Source organism: Aethalodelphis obliquidens, unplaced genomic scaffold (genome assembly GCF_003676395.1).
Source record: "Aethalodelphis obliquidens isolate GAN/ISIS:26980383/991018 unplaced genomic scaffold, ASM367639v1 scaffold2, whole genome shotgun sequence".
NCBI lineage: Eukaryota > Metazoa > Chordata > Mammalia > Artiodactyla > Delphinidae > Aethalodelphis > Aethalodelphis obliquidens.
In genome coordinates this window covers 27,911,785-27,939,717 of record NW_020837946.1, presented here as the reverse complement: position 1 = coordinate 27,939,717, position 27,933 = coordinate 27,911,785, and the positions used below count along the sequence as shown (strand labels likewise).

The window sequence follows — 27,933 nt, the reverse complement described above, 5'->3', positions numbered from 1 at the left end:
ATAGTATACAGTTGCCCCTTGACCGACACAGTTTTGAACTGCTTGAGTCCACTTCTACATCGATGTTTTTCCATAAACATACAGTTGGCCATCTACATCCACAGGTTCTGCATCCAGGGTATCCAATTTCAACCAGCAGCTGGTTGAATCTTCAGATGCCAAACCCGCGGATGAGGTCGGTCGACCGTGCCAGCCTTTTTATAGGAGGGACTTGGGCATCTTGGTATCCCCAGGGACTCCTGCAACCCATCCCCTGCAGATACTGAGGATCAACTGTACATGTTTCTGACCCTTCCAACCACCCCCCCACCCAAGTCTTCCTTTGTCAAAGCGTGTCCTTATCCTGCCAGAGGCAGAGCCGTATAACCTAATGGTGAACCGCGAGGATTCCGGAGTCAGAGAAATCTGGCTTCAAATCCTGGCTCTGCTCCTTCCATTTGTATGTGGCGCTGGATTAATCATTTAACTGTTATGAACTGGTATCCTTGTTAAATGCAGATACTGCCAGTACCTAACTCATATGGCTGTTGTGAAAAGATTGGAAGAAGCAAATGGATGTGAAGTGATTGGCACTGTGCCTGCCACACTGGAAACGCTGTAAATGTTGTCAATTATTATTGGCTACATGGCAGAGAGAAACATTGTCAAAGTAGCAGGACAGCCTTCCAACGCTGTTGTCCTTTCAGCAGCTGCTTGATCCCTGGTCACTGATGCGGGAGTTATATTACACAGTGCCACCAAGTCAGCTTTCCATGTCTGGATGTATATTCCAGATGTTTAAAGAATTTCAATATCTTCCTGTCATAAAGCATCAGCAGAGACTCGTCTGAACAGTGCCAATTAAGTCTTATCTCTAAAATTATAATAATGTGTATTAGACCTCATGGGGAATTTTTTTGTTTGCTTCTGAGCTAATGGAGATATTAAAACTGATAGGTCCAAGGAGGAAGTGGGTAGAGAAGAGGCTGCTTCCCACCATGTCGCCATGTTAAAAAGCTCCCTGTAGGGCAGCAGTTACAATGAATCCTCACTAGCCCAGGACAAGCTGAGACATAACGGTTTAAATGGTTCCAGCTTCTGTCATTAGGATCACCATTGGGTTGGCACCTGTGTCTCTCCCTTTGATTTTTTTAGTATTTTCTTATTTTCTCGTACCACAAAATGTTCCATACTCACATTTATTTTCCCTGCTCCTGTCTTGGAATTAACCACTTGTCCTAGGAGCCCTGGTTCCCTTTATTGGAGAAGGGTGCTTAGATATAAAGAAAAAACATGCTATTGTTTTCCCTACACCACACACAATACTCCAAAAGCTCTGTACTCTGGTCCCCAAATGTGTGGAGGTTCCCCCCCATCCTCTGCATCAAGCAATTCTGCAGCACCAACTGGGTTTCATACAATATAACTCAATTTTGACACTATCTACCCAGAGATAGCATCAGATCCCGTGGGTTAAGGGCTCAGTCTTTTAAGACTGCCTGCATCCTCTTCAGATGCCAATCGCACCCAGGTTATCAACTGTGCTTCTGACCTACTGGCTATAAATTGGAGGTTCCCACAACCTCCTCCCTGAATTTCGTTAATTTGCTAGACTGGCTCAGAGAACTCAGAGAAACAGTTTATTTACTAGATTACAGGTTTATTAGGAAAGGATATTTTTTAATAAAAGGACTTTTAAGAGGTTTTAGTCTTAATTTGTTTAAGGAGTATAAGTAGTGGTTTAAAGAAAAGACTTTTGCTAAAAATAGCTGGTGATAAGATCATGGCTATTAAACTCGTTTCTTTCACAGGAAGTGGCTACTCTTTTGTTTCTGAAAATTTGTTAGGACAGATTTAGTATTCTAAAGAGTCTAAAGTTATATATATGTCATTGTTGTCACTTAAAAATCTTGGGCAGAACAGCCAGATGGAAGAGCTGCATAGGGCAAGGTGTGGGGAAAGGGGCTCAGAGTATCCATGCCCTTGCCTGGTGCATAACCCTCCCAGCACCTCCACATGTTCACCAACCTGGAAGCTCTCCAAACCTCATCCTTTTGGGTGTTAAGTAGGCTTCATTACATAGACATGGTTGGTGAAATTACTGACCACCTTTCTCTTCCCCACAGGTGGCTGGTGGCAGTGGGGCTGGATGTTTCAAACTTCTAATTACAGGTTGGTCCCCCTGGCTATCAGTCCCCATCATTATGGACTTTCCAAAAGTCACCAAAGTTCCCAGGACACAAAATGAGACAAACAGGAAAGCAATAGTTGTTCCTGGGAAGGAAAGAATCAGTAACCAATGGGTAGCCCCAAACCAAATTCACGACAGTCACAATTCAAAGAACTAATTCTTACAAATGGTTTTCTCCACTAATCTGAATTTGTAAAGAAAGGTCAGATTAAGCCTATGTAAACTCATATTTCCATCTGTGGTTCATTTGCACCAAACTGAACCCAACTGACTCCTACTTTCCACTAGTTATTCCTAGAAAGAATTTCTAGATTACTTTGGTAATTATAGTCATCTATTCTTGTAAACCTCTTAGAGAAGAAAAATATGGACCTATAAAGAAAAACGTTTACAAAAGGGAAAATAAGGTTTTGTCCATACTTTACCTCTGTGAATAATGGATAATACCTTACAGAAGAAGAGGATTTCTTGGGGTCATCCAGGGACTTTGGAGGCATAAATGTTCACATCTACGTATTCAAGCCTCCCGTTGTAGCAGATATCTGTTATTTTTGTCAGCCCTACCTCTCTTCTCTTTGAGAACTGCTCCTCCACAGGTAGAGCTAGTAATCCCAAGGTCCTATCTCTCCAACACATGGTGGTCATGTGACCAAGGCTGGCTAATTAGAATATGCCACCCTCTAGGAAGCACTCATGGTTCAGGGCTGGCAACTCACCCCTGCAGGACTAACAGGAATCCTTTTAAGAGACCTGATCTAAATGTTCAGGGAGAGAGATGGGGATTTTGAACACTAGCGATCTGGTAATCCTGGATTCCTGTGGACTATCTCATGGGAAAGCCTGTTTAAGGATGAAGCCCACACGAAGGAAAGGATATCATTGCTTGAACCCTTGAATACATTTCAGCATGAAACAGCTGTGACTTCCTCGTTCTAATCCTGTTTCAGTTTAAACTCTTTTTTTTTTTTTTTGCGGTACGCGGGCCTCTCACTGTTGTGACCTCTCCTGCTGCGGAGCACAGGCTCCGGACGCGCAGGCTCAGCGGCCATGGCTCACGGGCCCAGCCGCTCCGCGGCATGTGGGATCTTCCCGGACCGGGGCACGAACCCGTGTCCCCTGCATCGGCAGGCGGACTCTCAACCACTGCGCCACCAAAGCCCAGTTTAAGCTCTTTTGAGTTGACGATCTGTCACTTGCAACAGAAGGCATCTACTCCACCTCCCTAGAACTGGATAAATAAACTCCCATGAGTAAGAAGGGATGCTCAGAGTTAAGTTCAATTCCCACCTGCACAGAAACACTATTATTCGGTGGATGCCTGAGCCCCTCAAAGAGCAGGATGGTCACTACCCTGTGCCTATTACATTGCCGCTATTTCTACCTACTTTAAAGTCTTTTTTGTGTTGAGCTGATAGCAGTCTCCCCATAAATTATACCCATTGGTGTTGCTTCTGTACTGGACTCAGAACATTAGTCTGGGCTCTTTTTCACATGGGATCCTTTTAAATATCTGAAAATACTTTTTCTCTACAGTTTCAGTAGTCCCAGTTTCTTTACTCTTAGGAGATGGTTTTTAGACTCTTCACAATTCTGGTATCCTCTTTAGAAAATGTGACGTTAGTAATGATACCTTTACAATGTATTGCCTAGAAATGAGAAATTTATTTGACTAGTTTGGAGAACAGTAGATCTATTATTTCCTGTATTCTAGGTACTACAGCTCCCTTACATACTCTTATAATTACATTATTTTTAGCCAAGCTTTGGGCTTCTTGATAATTTTTAAAAGTCCACAACAAGTACAAAATACAATACTTAGGACAATAAAAAGATAAATAAAATGTAACAACAATAGTTAACATTTAATGAGTTACTATATGTCAGGCATTTTATAGCATTATGTTATTATTTACATCTTACAAATGCCCCATGATCTGGCTTCTATGATTAGCCCCATTACAGTTGAGAGGTTAAGTGCTTGCCTGATGTCTCACAACTAGTGGATGGTAATGTTAGTATCTAAGTCTGATTCCCAAAATTAGCTCTTGAGAATTCAGGAGCAATGCTTCTAACAGAAAACCAGCTAGAGGGTTATGGTAAACTGTTAACTGTGAAACCTGAAGCATTTTAAAAGTTGTAATGATTATTAGTTAATTTAAATTTGTTGAGTTGAAATCTGTCGCTGCTGCCGCTTTTTTTTTTTTCTACTGCTGATGCTTCTTCAAGGCAAAATTGAGTACTGTGAATCCTTGAATGGAAGATTATAATGGAGGATGAAGGGGGAAAAGAAACATTTTAAATAAAGCCTGATTAAGTAAGTATTAAAGAGGAAGAGTTTTCAAGAACAAAAGAGGTGCAAAAAGTGAGCTGTAGGACCTGGAAACCATGGTGAAGAATCTGGTGAGACTTAGTTTAGAATGGACTAGTCTGATTTCAAGGAAAGAAAAGATGATGAGGTACAACAGGGTTTATCTTATTTTCCAAGCCAGGACCCTGAGAGGGTGAGGCAGGTGGCCACAAAGTCTGAGTCAGTGGGAACAGGGAAGTTTCCAAGTGGGAGTGTGGTAGACCCTGGTGGGTCTCTGGGATCTGGGCTGATTTGCAGCGGTCCCCTTTCATGTGGTACGTGTGGTGAAAGTTTTCTGGAACTCTTAACAAAGCCCAAAGGCTATGAGAACAGGAGCTATATTTATGCACTCTATCAACAGTTCCCAATTCCCACCTTTGAGACCAGCATAAGCTGGCAGTGGGATGATTCAGGCAGAAAGACAAACATCGTTTGGAGGATACTGCTCAAAGCAGCCTCAAGATGCGAGCTTGGGTGTTATTCTAAAGAGCCAAGGTCGTGGCTTTCAAATGCAAGGATGCGCAGAGGAGCTGCCCTACACACTGTTCATCATCTCTGAATACACCTAGATTGATCTGAGACATTTTAAACCAGTGGGTTATGAACAACCATATATGTCTGTAGACACTGAGAGAGGGATAGAGACACAGAGGAAGTCAGCCAATGACATGTGGCATAGCTGTCCCTGTTTTCTAAAAGAGATGAATCAATATTCTGGTAAAAGAACTACTCATATACAATGGTAAGAAAAAATGTAAAAAAGAGTTGGTTGAGAAATCATAAGTAAATAGGTGTTGAGCTTGAAGGTGAAAGTGAAGGAAGTATCTGAACAAGGGTATGGGATCTATCTTACCCATGAACTCAAAGTTTCATAAATTAGAAATGGATCTGTCAGATGTTGGGAGATGGAGGAGAAGACATAGGCTCTGTGAAAAGGCACAAACAAATGCTGGATTCCCTTCTCTGAAGGGCCACAGCCGCTCCGGTGAACACAGACCAACCAACATGCCTTTCTTCACCTTCTCTTAGGAAATACCTAGGCTGTGTCACAAAGCTCTCAAACACTGCTATTTGAGTACAATTTACACTTACTTAATAAGCTCTTTGGCTAAGTTATAAGTTTATCTTGCCTACACGGCATAACAGTATATTTAAAAGGTGCAAAATAATCTCTTAGTAATTGTGATGTTGGGACAAACTTTTAAATCATAACTGCCTTCCTTCTGGTGAGCACTGGGTGGTGCTCTTATCTAAGAGGAAGTAAATCCAGGCAGTTGTGCACCAGGCCTCTGTCGCTCTGCCTACCACAGCTTCGAAGTCCTTAATCTCTCTCTCTTAGTAATTCTAAATGTGGGTGCATAGGCACCCTGGTATTTTTTGTTTGTTTGTTTATAACAGCTTTATTCATAATCACATTTATGTTCAAACTGAAGGAGATTTATAGATGTATACAGGGCATCCTGGTATTTTTAAGTATTCATTACAATTTTCCAAATTTCCTTGAAGAATCTGTATGTAGTGCTTTTTAATATAATGGGCAAAAAATTAAAAGTGATATAAAACAATTAGATTCCACTTCTCTAATTATATTGGCATTGTTCCTGCTGACTTCAATGTTTCTGGATGTATCTGGTCTGAAGAACTAGCTAAAGAGTCATTATGTTAAAAACAAAACCAAAAAACCTCTGTTTATTGTTTAACATTTTATTTTATTATTTTTTTAAATGAAAGATAAAACTTTTATTGTGTAAGTCACTGAACTGTTGGTGCTCTTTGTTACAGCATTTAGCTTTCCCTGACCCGTACATTCTTCTTTGTCTTGTGCTCTTAAAGCTGGAGTGCACCCCAGGCTTCTCCACCTACACACACTCCCTTGGGCATCCTGTTCAGGCTTATAACTTTCAATACCATCTACCCACCAATGACTTACAAAAGTAGATCTCCAGCCCAGCCTCTCTCCTGAACTCCAGGTTAGTATAACCAGTTGCCTGGTTAACAATTCCACTTAGATGTTCGCGGACACCTCAAACTCATCTTGTCCAAAATGGGACCTCCTGGTTTTCCTCCACAAACCTGCTCCTCAGCAGTTCTCCCTGTTTGGGTTGACAGCAACTCCTTCCTTCCAGTTGCTCAGACCAAACCTCTCTCTCACCTCCACATTGAATCCAGCAAGAGTTTTTGTTGGCTCCGCCTTCAGAATATGTTCAGAATCTCACCATTTTTCACCTCCATAAATGCCACACCCTGTCCTGAGACACCATTCTCTCATCGCTAGTATCTCTCTGTTTTCTTCCTCTCCCCTTCCTCTTTCTTTTTATTTTCAAGTTTCTTCAAATAACCTTAGCAATTAATCCTAACAGAAGCAATGCATATGCCCAAACAATGTATTCAATATTCTAGTTTTGTTCTTAGAGAAAAAAAGTTGTTTTTTAACGAGAGCTGGAAGGGCCGAGGAGAAAGTAACTAAGTTAAGCAGTTATTGGAATAGTTTTGATGAAAGGTAATGTGAGAAGGAGTGGCAGTGAAAATGTAAAGGTTTTAAATAGCTTGTGTTGATTATTACACAACCACCTTTTCTTTTTTAAAAAAAAGTTATTTTATTTATTTTTGGCTGCGTTGGGTCTTCGTTGCTTGTGTGCAGACTTTCTCTAGTTGTGGCGAGTGGAGGCTACCCTTCGTTGTGCGGTGCGGGCTTCTCATTGCGGTGGCTTCTCTTGTTGCGGAGCATGGGCTCTAGGCGTGTGGGCTTCAGTAGTTGTAGTACACGGGCTCGGTAGTTGTGGCTCATGGGCTCTAGAGCGCAGGCTCAGTAGTTGTGGCGCACGGGCTTAGTTGCTCTGCGGCATGTGGGATCTTCTCGGACCAGGGCTCAAACACGTGCTCCCTGTGCCACCAGGGAAGCCCCTACACAATCACATTTTCCAGTTCACAGGTCTGAGTAGGCAGCTAGCTTCGGCCTCTTGGAGGAGAATGGGGTCACGTTGCTTGTGGAGGAAGAAGCAGTGTTAGTGTTCTGTACTAATGCTTCTCCTTTACTGGTTTTTGCTTATGTGGATTTGAAAAAATTTTGCTTGTTCCATTGCTCTCCTTTTATTTTATAAAATGCTTTTGACTTCAGAGCTCAGGTTCTAGATGCTGGTTCTGAGCCTACTGACAATATCACTTCTGTCTCAGCCAAGGTCTGATGACTAATGCTGTTTCCCTCCCAGATCTGGCCTTAATTATCAGACCACCTTCTCTCTTACTTCTCTGGGCTCTTCATACTTTGGTCAACTCAAATTACTCATTGTTTCCCTCGTATGTGCCATGCTTTCTTCCCTGTGGGACAAGATTAGTTCATGGTTTCCACAACATTTGTATCCATTTCTCCCAAATCCATAGAACTTAATAATAATGATGATGATGATAATAATAATTGTAGACAGTTGGTGAGCACCTACCATGTTCCAGGCACTGTACTTAGTGTTTACAGGCTTTATATCATTTTAACCTCACACCATGCAAGGGAGGGACTTTTACTATCCCTATTATACTGACGAGGTACACTCTGCCCAGATCCTTTCAGGCCTTCTTTCCAGCTCTGAGTGCCCAGCTTCAGCAGGCTTTGCTGCTAACGCTTGCCCTGCAACCTTCTGACGATTGCCCCTCACCAGCCAGTGAGGAGAGTCCAAAGGCTCTGGGAGTTTTGTGTCTCCCTTGCCCTGTGATCAATGGCAAAGGGGACTGTTGTCAGATAACCAGCCCCCAGATCCTTTGCCTCCAGGTGGGAGAAACTCGGAGGTATGGTCCGTGCTTTGAGGCTCTCCAAGGGATCCGGCTAAGTTGGCATTTTCTTCCCCATCTTGCTTCTTCAACTCCCTCACCTTTCCTTGTGGGAGCACTTCCCCATAAGTCACTTTTCCTGAACCCTTGGTTCATGATCTGTGTCTGGGGGAACCCGATCTGAGACTCTTGCCTGGCTCGTACAAGATAGAGTTGAGATTCAAACTAATGCAGTCTAAGTGCAGTCATATTTTAGAGTTCTAATCCCTTTGTTATATTGCTTGTCATGTCGGTATGATCATCTGTTTCAATCTCCTTTTCCTAGCATTCTGTTAGGAATTTTACCAGAAGAATTTTGGAGCCGGGTCTTTGATAGTTCTCAGTGTGGTGGTGGGAATTCAAAGTCCTTCCTAGGGATGGATGAAGTTGCAGTAGGAGCGTCTCAGATACTCTGACAAGTATCTTGGGCTTCTTCCTCAATGCTCCCACAGTCGTGTAGACATACATGCAACAACCATGCTGCTGGGATGATTATTTTAAAAATTCTGTTGGATATTCTGCTCCCTCACTAGACTGTAAGCTCTTGGGGACAAGGACCCACTTCTGCTCATTGTTGTTTCCTGGTACAGAGCCCAGTGTCTAAAAATGGAGGTGTTCAATCTTTTCAGATGTAATTCTGTAGTACAGGAAACTAGATTTAGAACTGCAGTTCTTAAATTTCATTTGCATGTGAATCACCTGTGGGGTGGGGTTTAGGATTCTGTCTTTTAACTGGTGTCGCAGGTGATCCTCAACCCATTACTGATACTTTGAAAACACTAATGTACAAGGTCCAGATACTCAGTAATAACTAAGGAACGCTTACGTTGTAAGTTCTGATTATATATCAGTTGCTTTGTGCCTGGCATCGTTGTAAGAGAATTATGGCTCTTAACTTAATTAAGCCACATTTAACTTCTATGAAGAGAAAAGTATTATTACCCCCTTTTTTACAAATTAGAAAACTGAGACACAAAAATGTTAAAAGTGCTAACTTGCTCCATTGCCTATAGCTAGTAAGTGGATGTGGACCCAGGCATTCTGGCTCCAGAGCCTGTCCTCTTAACTGCTTCCCCACACCACCCTTTCCGCTGATACATGTAAGAAAATCCACGTTATCCCCAGCTTTAGTTTTGCTGAGCCTTTCTTTCCAAGGAATCTGAAAGGAAAAGAAAGCTACGTAACTGCAGGAGACACACAGGAAATATTTTATTAGCTTCCAGATGGAGAAAACAGTAGAGTAAAAGTATTTCAGTAGAAATCCACGGCCCTCCTCAGGGAGCCCACTCTGGCATCCAGGGCCCCCCAGTCGTGGTAGTGCCTGTAGTCCCCCGGCCGCACTAGGTACTGCCGCCCGCGGTAGTTGGGCATCTCATAGAGGACCCACCAGCCCTCCAGCACGTGAAGGGAGCGGATCTCATTGAAGTGGAAGCGGTCGCGGAGCGAGGAGCAGTCTTCCGTGAGCTCCGCCACCTGGCCTCGGTAGTCCTCTCGCTCGTACATCCTCAGCCGGTGGGAGCTGGTCTGGGTTCAGCAATCAGCAGATGGGAAGGGTCAGAAAACCTAGCCTTTAGCAACCAATCACTCACACCGCTGGGGGAATGGGCATTTTTTTAATCTTTTCTATATCAAAGATGACAAATTAAAAAGACAACCAACACCAGGGCCACTGGGTATAGTTGGGTAGATTGCACACTGCAAAACTGAAGAGGGGGCCATTCACACAGATCAAGACATTCATGGTGCTCCATAGTTTTCTAGGGCCACAACCTACATGAATCATATTTAGTACCTACTTAGTACCATTCTTAAGTGACAATTTTTATATATAATTTTTGCTCTCTCCTTTATAGACTTAAACGGTGGTCTGGAACTCTCCTTGGTGGTTATAAAAATAATTAGATATTAAAATAAAAAGGCAAATCTATCCCTGGCAAAAGGCATTATTTTGGAACTCCATAGCATTAGAAGAGGCTGGGAAGAGAGGAAGTCGAATTGCTTTCCCCGAAGTGAAGCACAGGAGGTGGCAGTCCAGCCCAGGCAACTCCTTAATCCCTTCCTTTCTGCTTTGAGTCCTGCTATTCTAAAATCCCGAGAAGCAAGAGCCATCGTAACGATTAGGTTTCAGTTCTCACCTCTAATATATGGTCTGGCAAAACACTTTTAGGTAATTAATAAAAATAGAAGCTCAAGATCATGAAGGAGGCCTGTCTAGATCAATAGATTATAAAACCTTTAGAAAAATGTAAGGGCAGGCTGTCAGTCCTGGGCAAATCCTGTCTGTCTCTTCCTGAGCACTTGTTCTTTTATCTGCTTGTTCCTTCGCAGCAGGTACCCACTCAATTCCTTCTTCCTTCTTCCACCATTAAATCCTCGTTAGGAAATGTTCTCATAAGCAATTCATTCTGAGGTATAAAAAACTGCTAATAAGGTATCTTCCATGGTTTGCAAAAGACTCACGTGTGTGTTAATTTGATCTTCACAACAGCCTGACACACGTGGAGCAACCATTCTAAGTCTTTTCTTCTTTTAAGAGAAACTAATGACTAGAGCTTTCAGGCTGTAATCAAAGAGTCAGGGAAAGTAAAGGTCCAGATTTCCAGGCTCCTAATGCCAGTCTGGGTCCTATCAAGGCTTTCAACCCTCTGAGGGGGTTTCAAATTTCCCCAGAATGGTACATTTTCCATAGGACTCTGTCATAGGCAAATAAAAGCCTCCCTAACTGTAGAATTCCAGGCTGCTCAGGCTTTACTTGGGTAGCAGTGGGCTTTGCAGGTGCTACTAGAATCACATTGTTGGTTATTTGTTTTGCCTAATCAAAAAGCAGAACTTGAGGGACACTTGATACTCATAATGGTTAATATTTGGAGGAGGGGGTAGTTTGCCATGTGCTGGGCAATCTCCTTTTGACCTCATCACAGCTCGATGAACCAACTGCCCTTATTAACCCCGCTTTACAGATGAGGAAGGAGAGAAGTAGCCCAGTAACTAGCCTAAGGGCACCTGGGTGTGAGGAGTTCACCTGTTGCTTATTCCTCAGCGGTGGCACAGACGCTCTAAACTAATGCCGTGCACCACTTTTGCCCAGTAGAGGTGAGCTTAATTTTAGCAAAGGAGAATACAATTTCAATTAAGAGCATTGCATCACTCAATTTTTCGGTGGAAAGAAACCTTAAAGACATTAATAAAGGGAAAGAGAACCCGGTTAGAGCCAGCAAAAGAAGGCCACCGTCCTGCAGCCTGACCACTGTGTCTGGAGCACTGGTGTGACCCGAGGGCACGGCAGGCCCAGGGGAACCGGACTCACGTGGGGGATGAGGCGGCAGGAGCGGACGGAGTCGTTGAGGCCCATCCACTGCTGGTAGTCGGGGTAGTCGCCGCGCCGCAGGAAGTACTGGTGGCCCTGGTAGTCGGGCTGCTCGTAGAGCATCCAGCAGCCGCTGTCCACCCGGATGGAGTTGCAGCGGCCGAAGCAGGGCTGCAAGTTGGCGTGGTCGCTGCTGCACTCGTAGTGGCGGCCCTGGAAGCCCCGGTCCTCGTAGAAGGTGATCTGCAGGGAAGGGAAGGACAGGGCTCAGAGGCCTGGGCTCCAGCCCGGCTGCGGGCCCCTCCCGCCGGCGCGGGGCTCACCTTCCCCATGGCTGCTGGATGCGGGGATGCGAGTTCAGTGCGGTGGGGCGGGCGCGCGGGTCTATATAGCAGGAGGGCTGCTGCGTTGGCAGGAACGACACAAAAGGGGCCCCCGCGTGAGGAGGATTTCCTCTCTCTCTTCTATATAATGACGGCGGGGGTGGGCGGGGGACTTATTGTATGTTTTCTCTTAGACTCTCCAGAGCTTTCGAACTGATGACCCGCGTAAAACTGTCACTTGGTGCCTCTGGGGCCTTTAAATGAAGCCTAGTCAGGAGATTGGAAGCGAGCAAAAGTGCCTAACGGGGTTAATGCTCGTAATGAAACATTTTTTAACCTTTTTGAATTTCGAAATGATCTCTTTTTGAGGAACAACACCGGGTAGTGACCGGGTCAGAGGTCAGGATGGGCTCCAGCGGGAGGCGTTTAGATGAGAGAGCGTTTCCTTGGTGTGAGGATGTGGGACGTTGGATGCACCTGCCTTCTTCGCAGGACGTCTGAAGGAGGATGGGATTCTTCTCTAAGAGAACCTCCTACCAGCCTCCCCGCTGATGAGCGGGTGCAGCAGACAACACACCGGAGGAAAGGTGATGGGGGTTGGACCCCGAGGAAGCCCTCTTTAAGCACCTGGTTCGGCTCTGCTCCCTGGAGACGGACCAGGGCCGACTCCAGACTCAGCTGCTGCCTCCGGCCCACCAGCAGGAAGCCTGCAACTTTGGAGTTCATGAGGGGACTAACGGGTGGTTATTACTCACACCGTAACTTTTTATTTAAGCAATAATTTTGCAAACCAAGTGATAAGGTTAATTAGTTCTAGCTGCTGAAAATTCAAGTTAACATGCAAATGTAACAGATTTAAAATCCTACAATCTTGGGAAGATTCTGCTTTCTGTACCTTCCCCAGCCCTGGACAAGCCTGGTTGCTCCCTAGTTAATGCTCTGGTTCCAGGCGCTAGAGTCTTCCTTCCTTACCACCCACCCCCCATCCCCCCAGCAGCTTCTGGGGCTCCACTCTTTAGAACAGGATTTCACAACCTCATACTATTTGCATTACTCTCAAGGTTGTGACAACCAAAAAATATTTCCGGACATTGCCAAATGTCCTCTGGGGGAGTGAAATCAACCCTGGCTGCAAACCACTGCTTTAGAAGGAGCTGGTCCTCAAACAGATGTAACCGTGATACACCTGTCTCGTTCCTTAGTGTGGATTCTTGCTATTTAAGTCTAATGCTAATAAATTGTTTGCCCTGAACAATTTTATTTGAAACACATAAATTTAATAAGCCTGATTCACATTTTTTCTTTTAAAAATTCTAATTTTATAGAAAATTGGAAACTACAGAGAAGTAGAAAGGAGGAAAAAATTCAAACCATAGTACCGAATTTTAAAGATCACTGTGGATGAATATTTTAAAACCTCCTTTCAGTTCTGCAAGATGAAAAAGTTCTAGAGATCTTTGCACAAGGACATCCATGTAGTTAACACTACTGTACTGTGGTTAAAAAAAATGGTTAAGATGGTAAATTTAATGTTATGTGGTTTTTTTGTTTGTTTTGTTTTGTTTTGCTTTGTGGTACGTGGGCCTCTCACTGCTGTGGCCTCTCCCGCTGCGGAGCACAGGCCCCGGATGCGCAGGCCCAGCGGCCACGGCCCACGGGCCCAGCTGCTCCGCAGCATGCGGGATCTTCCCGGACCGGGGCACGAACCCGCGTCCCCCGCATCGGCAGGCGGATTCTCAGCCACTGCGCCATCAGGGAAGCCCTGTTATGTGTTTTTTGTCACAATAAAAAAGACACCTCGTTCCTCCCCTGCAAAAAAAACCTTCTTAATTTTCATTGCTTTGATCTAATACTTTCATTTCTAAGAATTTGTCCAAAGGAAATAGCTAAAGGTACCTGAAAATATTATGCACAGTGGCATTTTATCAGACCACTGTTTATAATATAAAAAATTAGATACAAATAAAATGTCCACATAAGGCATTAATTAGGTAAGTTATAGAACATCTCTTTGATGAGATGCTACACAGCTACCAAAAATCATGTTCTCAAAGAATTTATTTAATGATATGGAAAATGCTCACCATATGTTAAAATTTTAACATGAGTATATTATACACTGAAAACTACAAAACATTGCTGAAGAAAAGAAGATATAGGGGCTTCCCTTGTGGCGCAGTGGTTGAGAGTCCGCCTGCCGATGCGGGGGACACGGGTTCGTGCCCCGGTCCGGGAAGATCCCACATGCCGCGGAGCGGCTGGGCCCGTGAGCCGTGGCCGCTGAGCCTGCGCGTCTGGAGCCTGTGCTCTGCAACGGGAGAGGCCACAACAGTGAGAGGCCCACGTACCGCCAAAAAACAAAAAAAAAGAAAAGAAGATATAAATAAATGGAAAAACATCTTGTGTTCATGGATTGGAAGATTTAATATTGTTCAGATATGAATACTTCCCAAAGTGGTCTACAGATATAATGCAATCCCCATAAAATTCTAATGTTATTTTCTGAGGCAGTAGAAAAACCCACTCTAAAATTTATATAGAATCTCAAAGGATCCCAAATACCTCAAACAATCTATTTTTGTGTGTGTGAAGCCATTTTTAATTTTTATTTATTTATTTAATTTTGGCCTCACCGAGAGGTTTGCAGGATCTCATTTCCTGGACCAGGGATTGAACCCGGACCACCACAGTGAAAGCGCTGAAGCCTAACCACTAGACCACCAGTGGACTCCCCCAAAACAATCTTGAAAAAGAAGAACAAAGCCGGAGAACTCACACTTTCTCATTTCAAAACTTACTACAAAATTTACAGTAATCAAAACAGTGTGGTACTGGCATAAAAATAGACATACAGACAAATGGAATAGAATAGAGAACACAGACACAAACCCTTACACATATGGTCAAATGATTTTTGAGAAGGTTGTCAAGACCGTTCAATGGAGAAAAGACAGTCTTTTCAACAATGGTACTGGGAAAACTGGATATCCACATGCAGAAGAATGATGTTGGACCCTTACCTTACACCACATACAAAAACTGACTCAAAATGGGTTAAAGAACTAAAACTATAAAACTCTTAGAAGAAAACGTAGAGGAAAATCTTCATGAGATTAGAATTGGCAGTGATTTCTTGGATATAACACCAAAGCATAGGCAATAGATAAATTGGAGTTCATCAAAATAAAAACTTTTGTGCATCAAAGGAGACTATCAACAGAGTGAAGAGGACACCAATAGGATGTGAGAAAGTATTTGCAAATCATATATGATAAAGGATTGATATTCAAAATGTATAAAGAACTGCTGTAACTCAACAACAATAAAACACCCACCTCCAAAAAAAAAAACCCAATTGAAAAACAAGGCTTGAATAGACACTTCTCCAAAGAAAATAATACAATGGCCAATAAGCACATGGAAAGATGCTCAGCATCACTAATCATTAGGGATATGCAATCAAAACTACAACGAGATACTACTCCACACCCATTAGGATGGCTAGTATAAAAAGCAAAATCAAAACAGAAAACAACAAGTCTTAGAGAGGATGTGGAGAAATTGGAAAGCTTGTGCATTGCTGATGGGCATGTAAATTGGTACAGCCACTGTGGAAGACTGTATGGTAGTTCCTTAAAGATTAAACATCAAATTACCATATGATTTAGCAATTCCACTTCTAGGCGTATACCCGAAAGAATTGGTAGCAGGGACTTGAACAGCTCTTTGTACCCCAATGATCATAGCAGCATTCTTTATTACACCCAAAAGGAAGAAACAATTCAAATGCCCATTTAAGAACGGATGGGTACACAAAATGTGGTATATGCATAGAATGGAATATTAATCAGCATTAAAAAGGAATGAAATTTTGATAAATGCCACAACGTGAACAAACCTTGAAAACACTATGCTAAGTGAAATGAGCCAGACACAGGACAAATATTATATGATTCAATGCATTTGAGATACCTAGAATAGTCAGATTTATAAAGAAAGAAAGTAGAAGGGTGGTTACCAGGGGTTGGGGGAAGGTGGGAATGGGGAGTTATTGTTTAATGAGTACAGAGTTTCAGTTTGGGATGATGAAAAATTTCTGAAGATGAATAGTGCTGGTGGTTGCACAATGATGTGCTTTATGCCACTGAATTGTACACTTAAAATGGTTATAATGGTAAATTTTATGTTATGTATATTTTACTACAATTTAAAGCATCTTCCATGAGCAACAAGAAAAGAAGGGAATCAATATGAATTTTTTCAATATTAATTTCTTGATTTCAATAATGCTACTGTGGGTTAGGACTCCACGCTCTCACTGCCAAGAGCCCAGGTTCAATCCCTGGTTGGGGAAGTAAATCTCACAAGCCGCACAGTGCAGCACACACGCACACACAAAATCTACTGTGGTTGTAAGAAAACATTAAAATCGGGTAACTCCTAGTGGTTGAAAGGGAATTAAAAAGCATTTAAAACAGAGTTTATTTTAACTGACTTATAGTCCTCTTACTTTATAAGAAGGGAATAATTAATATAATTAATGTCTTAAAATTTTTTTTACATTTCCCTCTTGGGCTTTCTTCCTCTTTCTCCCTTTATTCATTCCATTCTGACTATCTTACACCACCAAAGCTTACATTCAAGAACTGATAATATTTCAAGGTCCTCTTTAATCTTGGGAATTAGTGCTCTGGGCACAGTTGTGCTGTAGGCAAAGCTTCTTCGTTGATTTCCTTCACCCAACCTTCCTTGTGTATTGCCCTGCTTGCAGCTAGCAGCTATGGTTTCCAGGGACACCAGCGTCAGGTTGATGATATGGTGGGAGATGGACAAAACTTGGGGCCCTGACGATATTGTTGAGCGCTGAACTAACCATTCCTAAATTCCGTGCTACCCTAGGACTTCCCATCATGTGAGCTAATAGATTTCCACATTGTTTATCCATTGCTATGGTGTTTTGGCTACTTTCGGTCTAATGTATGCTAACTGATTCAGATCCATTTTTGGCCAAGGGATTGGGGTGAATTCTGATCAAGCTTTGGAGATGAGTAGCTTACTGGGTAGAAGGTGGGGAAAAGCAATCCGGGTGAGGAAAAGATGTGAGCAAACTCAGAGATTGGATGTGATTGGATGACTTGGATGAGGTTGGATGTGATTGGGTGACTTAACGTGATTGGATGACTTGGATGCGATGGAGTAAAGGACAACTGGGGTCAGGTAATAAGAGAGAAAGTAGGTAGGCTGGGGCCAGTTTCTTGAAAAAGGTAGAATTTTTCCCTGTGGTCAGTGGAGCAATATCAAAGGTTTTTAATCAGGGAAATGACTTGATCAGATCAGTCTTTGAGTACAAACGTAGTCGCCACTCCTTCCTAAGATTCTAGCAATGAGGGTGCAAGTAAGAAAACAAGCAGTAGAAGAACTAATGTAAGTGAATATAGTGTTATACTTCCCTGTAACCTTACACAGGCAATATACTAACACACACAGATATACACACATATGGCGAGTATATGTATACAGTTATATAAATATATATAACTGTGTGTGTATCATGTGTGCATTTATATAGACAGAGAATGCAGCTTTGGATTATCCTATATATTAATTCAGTTCCTGGTTGGTTGGTTGCTTACCTCACGGTAAGAATCTGTAAGCTGGTGCTGTCGTTATTTTGACAAGCATCTTCCTGTTTCCACAATGGAAAAGCACTGATTTTCTGAGCTGTGAGTTCTGAATTCTGATGCCACTTCTATTATTAACTGTTTGAAATTAGAATTGAACCTTAGTTTACCTTACATAAAATGAGTGATCTAGGTTAGATGACCTTCAGGTCTGAAATATGTTAAACACCACATTACTTCGTTGTGCTGTAGTGACTTGCTTTCCTCCCTCCCTCTCTCCCTTCTTGGCGGGGGGGGGGGGGGGATTTTCCATTAGGAATTTCTTTGAGACTCTGAATAAAGTTCTAAACAGTCACCTCGGAAAAAGTCACATATGCTCTGTGTCAGCTAGAAATGTGTATTGAACTACAAATGAAAGAACACCCAATGGTGGTGCCGTAATCAAATGTGGGTTTATTTTACTCCCATTACAAGAAGTCTCAAGGTAAAGGGTTGCTGGCATTGTGTGATGGTTAATTTTATGTCAGCTTGACTGGGCTAAGGGATGCCCAGATAGCTGGTAAAACATTATTTCTAGGTGTGTCTGTGAGGGTATTTCCGGGAGAGATTAGGATTTGGGTCAGTATACTAAGTAGAGAAGAGCATCCAATCTGCTGAGGGCCTGAATAGAACAAAAAGGAGAAGGAAGGATGAACTCCCTCTTCCTTCTGTCCTCAGACATCAGCATTCCTGGCTCTCAGGCCTCTGAACTCAGACTGAATTATTCCACTAGCTTTCCTGATTCTCTAGCTTGCAGATAATGGGACTTCTCAATTTCTATAATCACATGAGCCAATTCCTATAATAAATCTCCTCATCTATATCTATATAGATCCTATGGGTTCTGTTTCTCTGGAGAGCCCTGACTAATAAACATTGATTCAGGGGCTTGACCACATCAAGGCCAGCATTTCTGAAACTGACATTTCCCTCGTACTTGTCAGCTCTTGAGTGTAACATGTCTGAAATAAGAGGGAATTGTGGCACCAGGGCAGCTGCTCCCTTTCATTAGGAAGGCAAAAATTTTTCCAGAACCATCTCCTCTCTCCCCATCAGCATTCTTCCACTGAATGTTTCAATGTCCAGAGAGTGTCATGAGACCAGTTCAGCATCAAAATCAAACGGGAAAGAAAAAACAAAAAAAAAAGGCAAAATAATGAAAGGAGAAAAAAAAAGAGTCCGCCTGCCAGAGAGTTGTGAACTCAATTTTGCATACAATTTAGGGAATTAAAAAATCTTCTGAAGCCCATTGTAGCCAGCTTCAGAATCCCTGATTTAAGAAGTGGGTCACACTATCTCTGAACCTCAGCTTTCAGATCCTCACTCCTCAAAGAAAAACTGAAGAGATATCTCACTATCTGGTTTGAAGAAGCAATATGTTTAAACGCCAGAGAATCAAATAAGATAATGTATTATGAAGTGTTTTGTAAACTGTAAAGCTCTGCTTCATTTGAAAGCATAGTTCTATTGTGAGAATTTTCTTTGTTACCCGTAGATCACACACCTTGATTTCCACCTGCATCTCGTGTGTATGTGCGTGTGTGTGTGTGTGTGAGTGTATAAATAAAATAATAAATGTAGGAAAAAAGGAAAAATACAAGCAAACCATTGCCAGGAAAACAGAAAATATTTTATTACTTTCCAGATTGAGAAATGATGCACTTATTTCAGTAGAAATCTATGACTCTCCTCAAGGAGCCCACTTTAGCATTCACAGCCCCCCAGTCATGGTAGCGCCTGTGGTCCCCCGGCCTCAGCAGATACTGCCTTCCCCGGTAGCTGGGCAACTCATAGAGGACCCAGGAGCCCTCCAGCACATTGAGAGAGTAAATCTCATTGAAGTGGAAGCGGTCCTGAAGAGAGGAGCAGTCCTCAGTGATCTCTATCATCTGGCCTCTGTAATCTTCCCTCTCATAAAGTCTGATCCTGTGAGAGCCAGCCTGGCCCATCCAGAGGTGGAAAGAGGAGAAAAGCAAACCATGAAATGATTCCAACACATTCATGCCATTCAGTTTGGTGAGGACCAGCTCAAGCCATTTTCAAATATATGGTAAAAATGAATTATTTCTGAATCTTTGTATACTCTTCATTTTCAAAGGTGGAGATTCAGTACCTTTCCAAGATCATAAAGTGTGACTAAAAATTAAGAAGGAAATCTCACTCTTTAATATATTCAAATATTTCCCAGGATGAACTGTTAATCACGCTCAGGACACTGTACCATAGAGAAACCCAAATCCTTAACAGCTTATGACTATTTTTGCCATTTTGAAGAATTATTTTAAATTTTCAAGCATGTGTCTTTGAACAGTAAAGTCCGTTTATGAAATGAATTACTCTACATTGAGTTTAAAATAAATCTTGGAAAAATCACCAAGGGCTTAGATGCTTTTGTTTCTGTGGAAAGCAAAGTGAAACATCTGAAATCTCTCAGTTACATACTTGATTTTCATTTAGTAATTTATGAATAGAATGAGGAAAAATGGGAAAGAAAAATGAGTAAGCCCAAGGTTTTTTTAAAAAAACCTTAGTGTTTTAAGACACGTATGAATTATTTGTAGCCTGTGTATAAAATCTCTGCATTGCTCTCTACTGAGAAAAAGTACTTTTATTTGTACAGGTGGGGAAAACCAAAACATGCAATTGGGAGGCAAAAAGGGGAAAGAGTCTTACAAGAATGAACCCTTGTAAAATTTTCCTTTTCAACTCCTGTCAGCTCAGAAACTCACTAGCACCTAATTATTTTTCTGTTGGATATTAGTGTTTTTTCTACAACTCCATTGTAAATGATTCCAGGTCAGGACCTCTATTTTATACATGCCCGGGGCAGCGGATACATTCTTAATAAATATTTGTTGATTAACTGGTACCTGGGCAACAATTTACTTCTGTTCAAGGCAAATTATATTGAACTAATATACCATAGCTTACCTTTTCCCCAAACTCTCAATTATTCTAAATGATCACTACTTCAAATATTTAACCTTTGCTTGAAACTATCCATTCTGGGTCCAAAGTGAACCAGAATGATATGGAACTGGACTCACGTGGGGGATGAGGCGGCAGGAGCGAACGGAGTCGTTGAGGCCCATCCACTGCTGGTAGTCGGGGTAGTCGCCGCGCCGCAGGAAGTACTGGCAGCCCAGGTAGTTGGGCTGCTCATAGATCATCCAGCTGCCGCTGTCCACACGCACTGAGTTGCAGCGGCCCAAGTAAGGCTGCAGGTTGGCGTGGTCGCTGCTGCACTCGTAGTGGCGGCCCTGGAAGCCCCGGTCCTCGTAGAAGGTGATCTGCAGGGAAGGGAAGGACAGGGCTCAGAGGCCTGGGCTCCAGCCCGGCTGCGGGCCCCTCCCGCCGGCGTGGGGCTCACCTTCCCCATGGCTGCTGGATGCGGGGATGCGAGTTCAGTGCGGTGGGGCGGGCGCGCGGGTCTATATAGCAGGAGGGCTGCTGCGTTGGCAGGAACGACACAAAAGGGGCCCCCGGGTGAGGAGGGGATTTTCGTGTACTCTTTTTTCTCTTTGCTGTCAGAGTCCATGGGGCTCATTGTGGGTTTTGGTCCCATTCTCTCTGGAGTTTCTATCACTAGCTGATGCTATTGAGACAGTTTGGAAAAAAAAAAAAAGTAATTTGGGACATTGTCTATTTAATAATAGAACTAGAACTTCAGCCATTTCATATATAGTCCACTCTTTTATTTGTATGGGTTGGGGAAAAACAAAACAAAACAAAAAGCGGTGGAGCAAAAAAGTCAGAGTCTTAATACGGCAAATATAAACTGATCTGTACGAAGTATGTGCCATAATATTGAATACGAAGGTTAATAAGAAGGAAATGACCTGCACTGAATACTGAAAATTTCAAATTAGTCTTTTAAGAGAGCTTCCTCATTAAAGGGTGCAAGAAATTGGAATGTTTTACCAAGAAGGTTCACAAAATTTCAATCTTTCAGTGTGGTAAAAAAAAAAACAGCAAATGCAGATCTTTAGTATTTGGTCTGATTTTGTTGCAGTCATACGTGGAAGTAGACTGAAGATTGGAGGTTTTATCTTGGTTACTTGTAATTCAAAAGGGAGAATAGTTTTAAGATGATTAATCTCAGAAAGAAGAACGAAAAGGGAAATTTCTAAAAGCTTAAGGAAATAAGAAAAAGTAATACTTTTAAAATACAAAATCAGATTACCTCTTAGGTTATTTATAAAAGAAAACCAAATTCCTAAGAAACCCATTTCTGGTAGGATCTAGATACACGTTTGTTCTATGGGGAACAAGAGTACACAAAGCTTTTGACTTAGAGGAAATTAATTGCACGAACACAAAGAGGAGCTATAGCTGGAATGGTGTAGCGAGAGGGAGGAATAAACATCTAGAAGCTTGGACTCTAGGAAGACTTTAGAAAGTATTTATCAGCCTGGAAGAGGATAGTCTGATGGACTGGAAAGAGCGCTGGAGGGGAAGATGACCTATGCCTTTAGCCTCTTTGATGTTCAAAGAATTAGTCACAGTCCTATGTTGACTCATTGAAATACTTTGTCTTTCCTTTGGGTCATAAATCTTTGTAAGTTGATATTTATCAATTAGACACCAACTATGTATAATATGGTGTTTCAGTTCTTGTTATCCAGTATGTAAAGGCATGTATTTGCAGAGTTACTTATGTTAGCCTAGTGGAATATATGCAGCCAGAATCTAAAGAATAAAAATCATTTTAATTAAAAATGAAAAAAATAAGAATGAAAAATAATAATAAATTTTAAAAAACCCATCATTTTACTCAGAGCTGTTTCTGTGGGGAGTGTGTTCATGGGTGAAAACAGTAGAACATGAGAACCCTAATGCAGAGTCCCAGAGAGCGTCTAGAGGAGCAGCATGGGGGTGTCAGTGGGGACCACCACTTCAGCTGACATGCAGCTACAGCCGAAATTTAGGATCCAACTGGAGGACCAAAACAAGGGCACTTTGGGCTTGGCTTTTTCATTAACCGGGAAGACAGAAGGCTTTATTTCAGCCTGGAGAAAGAAATTGGGAAAACCCCCTACTCTTCTCATAGAATTGAAATGTGAATGCTGTGGGCCAAAATGTGGCTTAATTTCAGTGCTCTACAGAAAATTCTGGGAGTGACAGATATGTATAAAACCTAAGTCCCAAATTGTACTTAGTGTGCTAAGTGAACATAGGTTGAGACCTGACACTCCTTGCACCTGTGGCACAGAAGCAGCGCTCTACACCAGTTGCCTGGAATGAATGATGGCAACTGTCTTTGCAGGGAGAACAAGAGAGAAGAAACACCCTGTTGTCCTGAGCTCTGGTCCAGGAAGTAACCCTTTGTCACTCTATAAATATTCACATGGTTTCAAACAAAAGTGAAGAAAAAAGAGACTAGTTCAGGTTCAGATTTTGCTGCATGCAGGGTTAATGATTTGTGTAGCTAGTGTAAATAGTCTACAAAATGAAGTGTATAAGAAATACCACTTTCCTTATTTTCTGTAACTCAGAATATTTTATGAATCTAAGTCTCATTCCACTGGGATGGAGAGAAAATTTAACTTTACTCATTGTTGGGATTTCCTCTCCTCACTTACCCAGGCTCTATGGTTGGGTTTCGAGGGCTTACATGGTACCAAGGCGTTTCATGGTGGGGGAGGATTCACTGGAAACTACTGTGATGTCCATTGTTGGTGGATCTTCCCAGTTTTCACACCAATGTGGAAATAAGAACAGCCTTGAGGGCTGTGGACTTGGAGATGTATTTCGCTTGGCTGACACAGTGTTTAGATGTTTTTGGTAATGCTTTGGGTTGGTTCATTCTTTCCACAGTTCACCATACTACCCATTACTCCTTGTCATCTTTTTTTTTACATCTTTATTGGAGTATAATTGCTTTACAATGGTGTGTTAGTTTCTGCTTTATAACAAAGTGAATCAGCTATACATATACATATGTTCCCATATCTCTTCCCTCTTGCATCTCCCTCCCTCCCACCCTCCCTATCCCACCCCTCCAGGCGGTCACAAAGAACCAAGCTGATCTCCCTGTGCTATGTGGCTGCTTCCCACTAGCTATCTACCTTACGTTTGGTAGTGTATATATGTCCATGCCTCTCTCTCGCTTTGTCACAGCTTACCCTTCCCCCTCCCCATATCCTCAAGTCTCTAGTAGGTCTGTCTTCCCCCTAGGTTCTTCATGACATTTTTTTTTCTTAACTTCCATATATATGTGTTAGCATACGCTATTTGTCTTGCTCTTTCTGACATACTTCACTCTGTATGACAGACTCTAGGTCTATCCACCTCATTACAAATAGCTCAATTTCATTTCTTTTTATGGCTGAGTAATATTCCATTGTATATATGTGCCACATCTTCTTTATCCATTCATCCGATGATGGACACTTAGGCTGTTTCCATCTCCGGGCTATTATAAATAGAGCTGCAATGAACATTTTGGTACATGACTCTTTTTGAATTATGGTTTTCTCAGGGTATATGCCCAGTAGTGGGATTGCTGGGTCATATGGTAGTTCTATTTGTAGCTTTTTAAGGAACCTCCATACTGTTCTCCACAGTGGCTGTATCAATTTACATTCCCACCAACAGTGCAAGAGGGCTCCCTTTTCTCCACACCCTCTCCAGCATTTACTGTTTGTAGATTTTTTAATGATGGCCATGTGACTGGTGTGAGATGATATCTCATTGTAGTTTTGATTTCCATTTCTCTAATGATTAATGATGTTGAGTATTCTTTCATATGTTTGTTGGCAGTCTGTATATCTTCTTTGGAGAAATGTCTATTTAGGTCTTCTGTCCATTTTTGGATTGGGTTGTTTGTTTTTTTGTTATTGAGCTGCATGAGCTGCTTATAAATTTTGGAGATTAATCCTTTGTCAGTTGCTTCATTTGCAAATATTTTCTCCCATTCTGAGGGTTGTCTTTTGGTCTTGTTTATGGTTTCCTTTGCTGTACGAAAGCTTTGAAGTTTCATTAGGTCCCATTTGTTTATTTTTGTTTTTATTTCCATTTCTCTAGGAGGTGGCTCAAAAAGGATCTTGCTGTGATTTATGTCATAGAGTGTTCTGCCTATGTTTTCCTCTAAGAGTTTGATAGTTTCTGGCCTTACATTTAGGTCTTTAATCCATTTTGAGCTTATTTTTGTGTATGGTGTTAGGGAGTGATCTAATCTCATACTTTTACATGTACCTGTCCAGTTTTCCCAGCACCACTTATTGAAGAGGCTATCCTTTCTCCACTGTGCATTCCTGCCTCCTTTATAAAAGATAAGGTGACCATATGTGCGTGGGTTTATCTCTGAGCTTTCTATCCTGTTCCATTGATCTATCTTTCTGTTTTTGTGCCAGTACCATACTGTCTTGATTACTGTAGCTTTCTAGTATAGTCTGAAGTCAGGGAGCCTGATTCCTCCAGCTCCGTTTTTCTTTCTCAAGATTGCTTTGGCTATTTGGGGTCTTTTGTGTTTCCATACAAATTGTGAAATTTTTTGTTCTAGTTCTGTGAAAAATGCCAGTGGTAGTTTGATAGGGATTGCATTGAATCTGTAGATTGCTTTGGGTAGTAGAGTCATTTTCACAATGTTGATTCTTCCAATCCAAGAACATGGTATATCTCTCCATCTATTTGTATCATCTTTAATTTCTTTCATCAGTGTCTTATAATTTTCTGCATACAGGTCTTTTGTCTCCTTAGGTAGGTTTATTCCTAGATATTTTATTCTTTTTGTTGTAGTGGTAAATGGAGTGTTTTCTTGATTTCACTTTCAGATATTTCATCATTAGTGTATAGGAATGCCAGAGATTTCTGTGCATTAATTTTGAATCCTGCTACTTTACCAAATTCATTGATTAGCTCTAGTAGTTTTCTGGTAGCATCTTTAGGATTCTCTATGTATAGTATCATGTCATCTGCAAAGTGACAGCTTTACTTCTTCTTTTCCGATTTGGATTCCTTTTATTTCCTTTTCTTCTCTGATTGCTGTGGCTAAAACTTCCAAAACTATGTTGAATAAGAGTGGTGAGAGTGGGCAACCTCGTCTTGTTCCTGATCTTAGTGGAAATGTTTTCAGTTTTTCACCATTGAGAACGATGTTGGCTGTGGGTTTGTCATATATGGCCTTTATTATGTTGAGGAAAGTTCCCTCTATGCCTAGTTTCTGGAGGGTTTTTATCATAAATCGGTGTTGAATTTTGTCGAAAGATTTCTCTGCATCTATTGAGATGATCATATGGTTTTTCTCCTTCAATTGTTAATATGGTGTATCACATTCATTGATTTGTGTATATTGAAGAATCCTTGCATTCCTGAAATAAACCCCACTTGATCATGGTGTATGATCTGTTTAACGTGCTGTTGGATTCTGTTTGCTAGTATTTTGTTGAGGATTTTTGCATCTATGTTCATCAGTGATATTGGCCTGTAGTTTTCTTTCTTTGTGACATCCTTGTCTGGTTTTGGTATCAGGGTAATGGTGGCCTCGTAGAATGAGTTTGGGAGTGTTCCTCCCTCTGCTATATTTTGGAAGAGTTTGAGAAGGATAGGTGTTAGCTCTTCTCTAAATATTTGATAGAATTCGCCTGTGAAGCCATCTGGTCCTGGGCTTTTGTTTACTGGAAGATTTTTAATCACAGTTTCAATTTCAGTACTTGTGATTGGTCTGTTCATATTTTCTATTTCTTCCTGATTCAGTCTTGGCAGCTTGTGCATTTCTAAGAATTTGTCCATTTCTTCCAGGTTGTCCATTTTATTGGCATAGAGTTGCTTGTAGTAATCTCTCATGATCTTTTGTATTTCTGCAGTGTCAGTTGTTACTTCTCCTTTTTCATTTCTAATTCTATTGATTTGAGTCTTCTCCCTTTTTTTCTTGATAAGGCTGGCTAATGGTTTATCAATTTTGTTTATCTTCTCAAAGAACCAACTTTTATTGATCTTTGCTATCGTTTCCTTCATTTCTTTTTCATTTATTTCTGATCTGATTTTTATGATTTCTTTCCTTCTGCTAACTTAGGGGTTTTTTTGTTCTTCTTTCTCTAATTGCTTTAGGTGCAAGGTTTTGTTTTTTATTCGAGATATTTCCTGTTTCTTAAGGTAGGATTGTATTGCTATAAAATTCCCTCTTAGAACTGCTTTTGCTGCATTCCATAGATTTTGGGTAGTTGTGCCTCCATTGTCATTTGTTTCTAGGTATTTTTTAATTTCCTCTTTGATTTCTTCAGTGATTACTTCGTTATTAAGTATTATATTGTTTAGCCTCTATGGGTTTGTATTTTTTACAGATCTTTTCCTGTAATTGATATCTAGTCTCATAGCATTGTGGTCGGAAAAGATACTTGATACAATTTCAATTTTCTTAAATTTACCAAGGCTTGATTTGTCACCCAAGATATGATCTATCCTGGAGAATGTTCCATGAGCACTTGAGAAAAATGTGTATTCTGTTGTTTTTGGATGGAGTGTCCTATAATTTTCAATTAAGTCCATCTTGTTTAATGTATCATTTAGAGCTTGTGTTTCCTTATTTATTTTCATTTTGGATGATCTGTCCATTGGTGAAAGTGGGGTGTTAAAGTTCCCTACTATGAATGTGTTACTGTCGATTTCCCTTTTTATGGCTGTTAGTATTTGCCTTATGTATTGAGGTGCTCCTATGTTGGGTGCAAAAATATTTACAATTGTTATATCATCTTCTTCTTGAATCGATCCCTTGATCATTATGTAGTGTCCTTCTTTGTCTCTTCTAATAGTCTTTATTTTAAAGTCTATTTTGTCTGATATGAGAATTGCTACTCCAGCTTTCTTTTGGTTTCCATTTCTATGAAATACCTTTTTCCATCCCCTTACTTTCAGTCTGTATGTGTCTCTAGGTCTGAAGTGGGTCTCTTTTAGACAGCAAATATATGGGTCTTGTTTTTGTATCCATTCAGCCAATCTGTGTCTTTTGGTGGGAGCATTTAGTCCATTTACATTTAAGGTAATTATCGATATGTATGTTCCTATTCCCATTTTCTTCATTGTTTTGGGTTTGTTATTGTAGGTCTTTTCCTTCTCTAGTGTTTCTTGCCTAGAGAAGTTCCTTTAGCAGTTGTAAAGCTGGTTTGGTGGTGCTGAACTCTCTCAGCTTTTGCTTGTCTGTAAAGGTTTTAATTTCTCCATCAAATCTGAATGAGATCCTTGCTGGGTAGAGTAATCTTGGTTGCAGGTTTTTCTCCTTCATCACTTTAAATATGTCCTGCCAGTCCCTTCTGGCTTGCAGAGTTTCTGCTGAAAGATCAGCTGTTAACCTTATGGGGATTCCCTTGTGTTTTATTTGTTGTTTT

The 27,933-nt window shown here is 41.4% G+C and overlaps 2 protein-coding genes across 2 annotated transcripts; both read right to left on the bottom strand.

The window, feature by feature from the left end:
• Positions 1 to 9,569: 9,569 nt before the first annotated feature.
• Positions 9,570 to 11,957, bottom strand: LOC113624733 (gamma-crystallin F). Its single transcript, XM_027114717.1, has 3 exons — positions 11,949 to 11,957; positions 11,626 to 11,868; positions 9,570 to 9,842 (listed from the first exon to the last, which is right to left on the bottom strand). Exons 1-3 carry the CDS (start codon positions 11,955 to 11,957, stop codon positions 9,570 to 9,572), a joined length of 525 nt encoding a protein of 174 aa, XP_026970518.1.
• Positions 11,958 to 19,216: 7,259 nt separating this feature from the next.
• On the bottom strand, positions 19,217 to 21,007 carry LOC113624729 (gamma-crystallin D). Its single transcript, XM_027114703.1, has 3 exons — positions 20,979 to 21,007; positions 20,656 to 20,898; positions 19,217 to 19,548 (listed from the first exon to the last, which is right to left on the bottom strand). Exons 1-3 carry the CDS (start codon positions 20,985 to 20,987, stop codon positions 19,276 to 19,278), a joined length of 525 nt encoding a protein of 174 aa, XP_026970504.1. The 5' UTR covers positions 20,988 to 21,007; the 3' UTR covers positions 19,217 to 19,275.
• Positions 21,008 to 27,933: the final 6,926 nt, after the last annotated feature.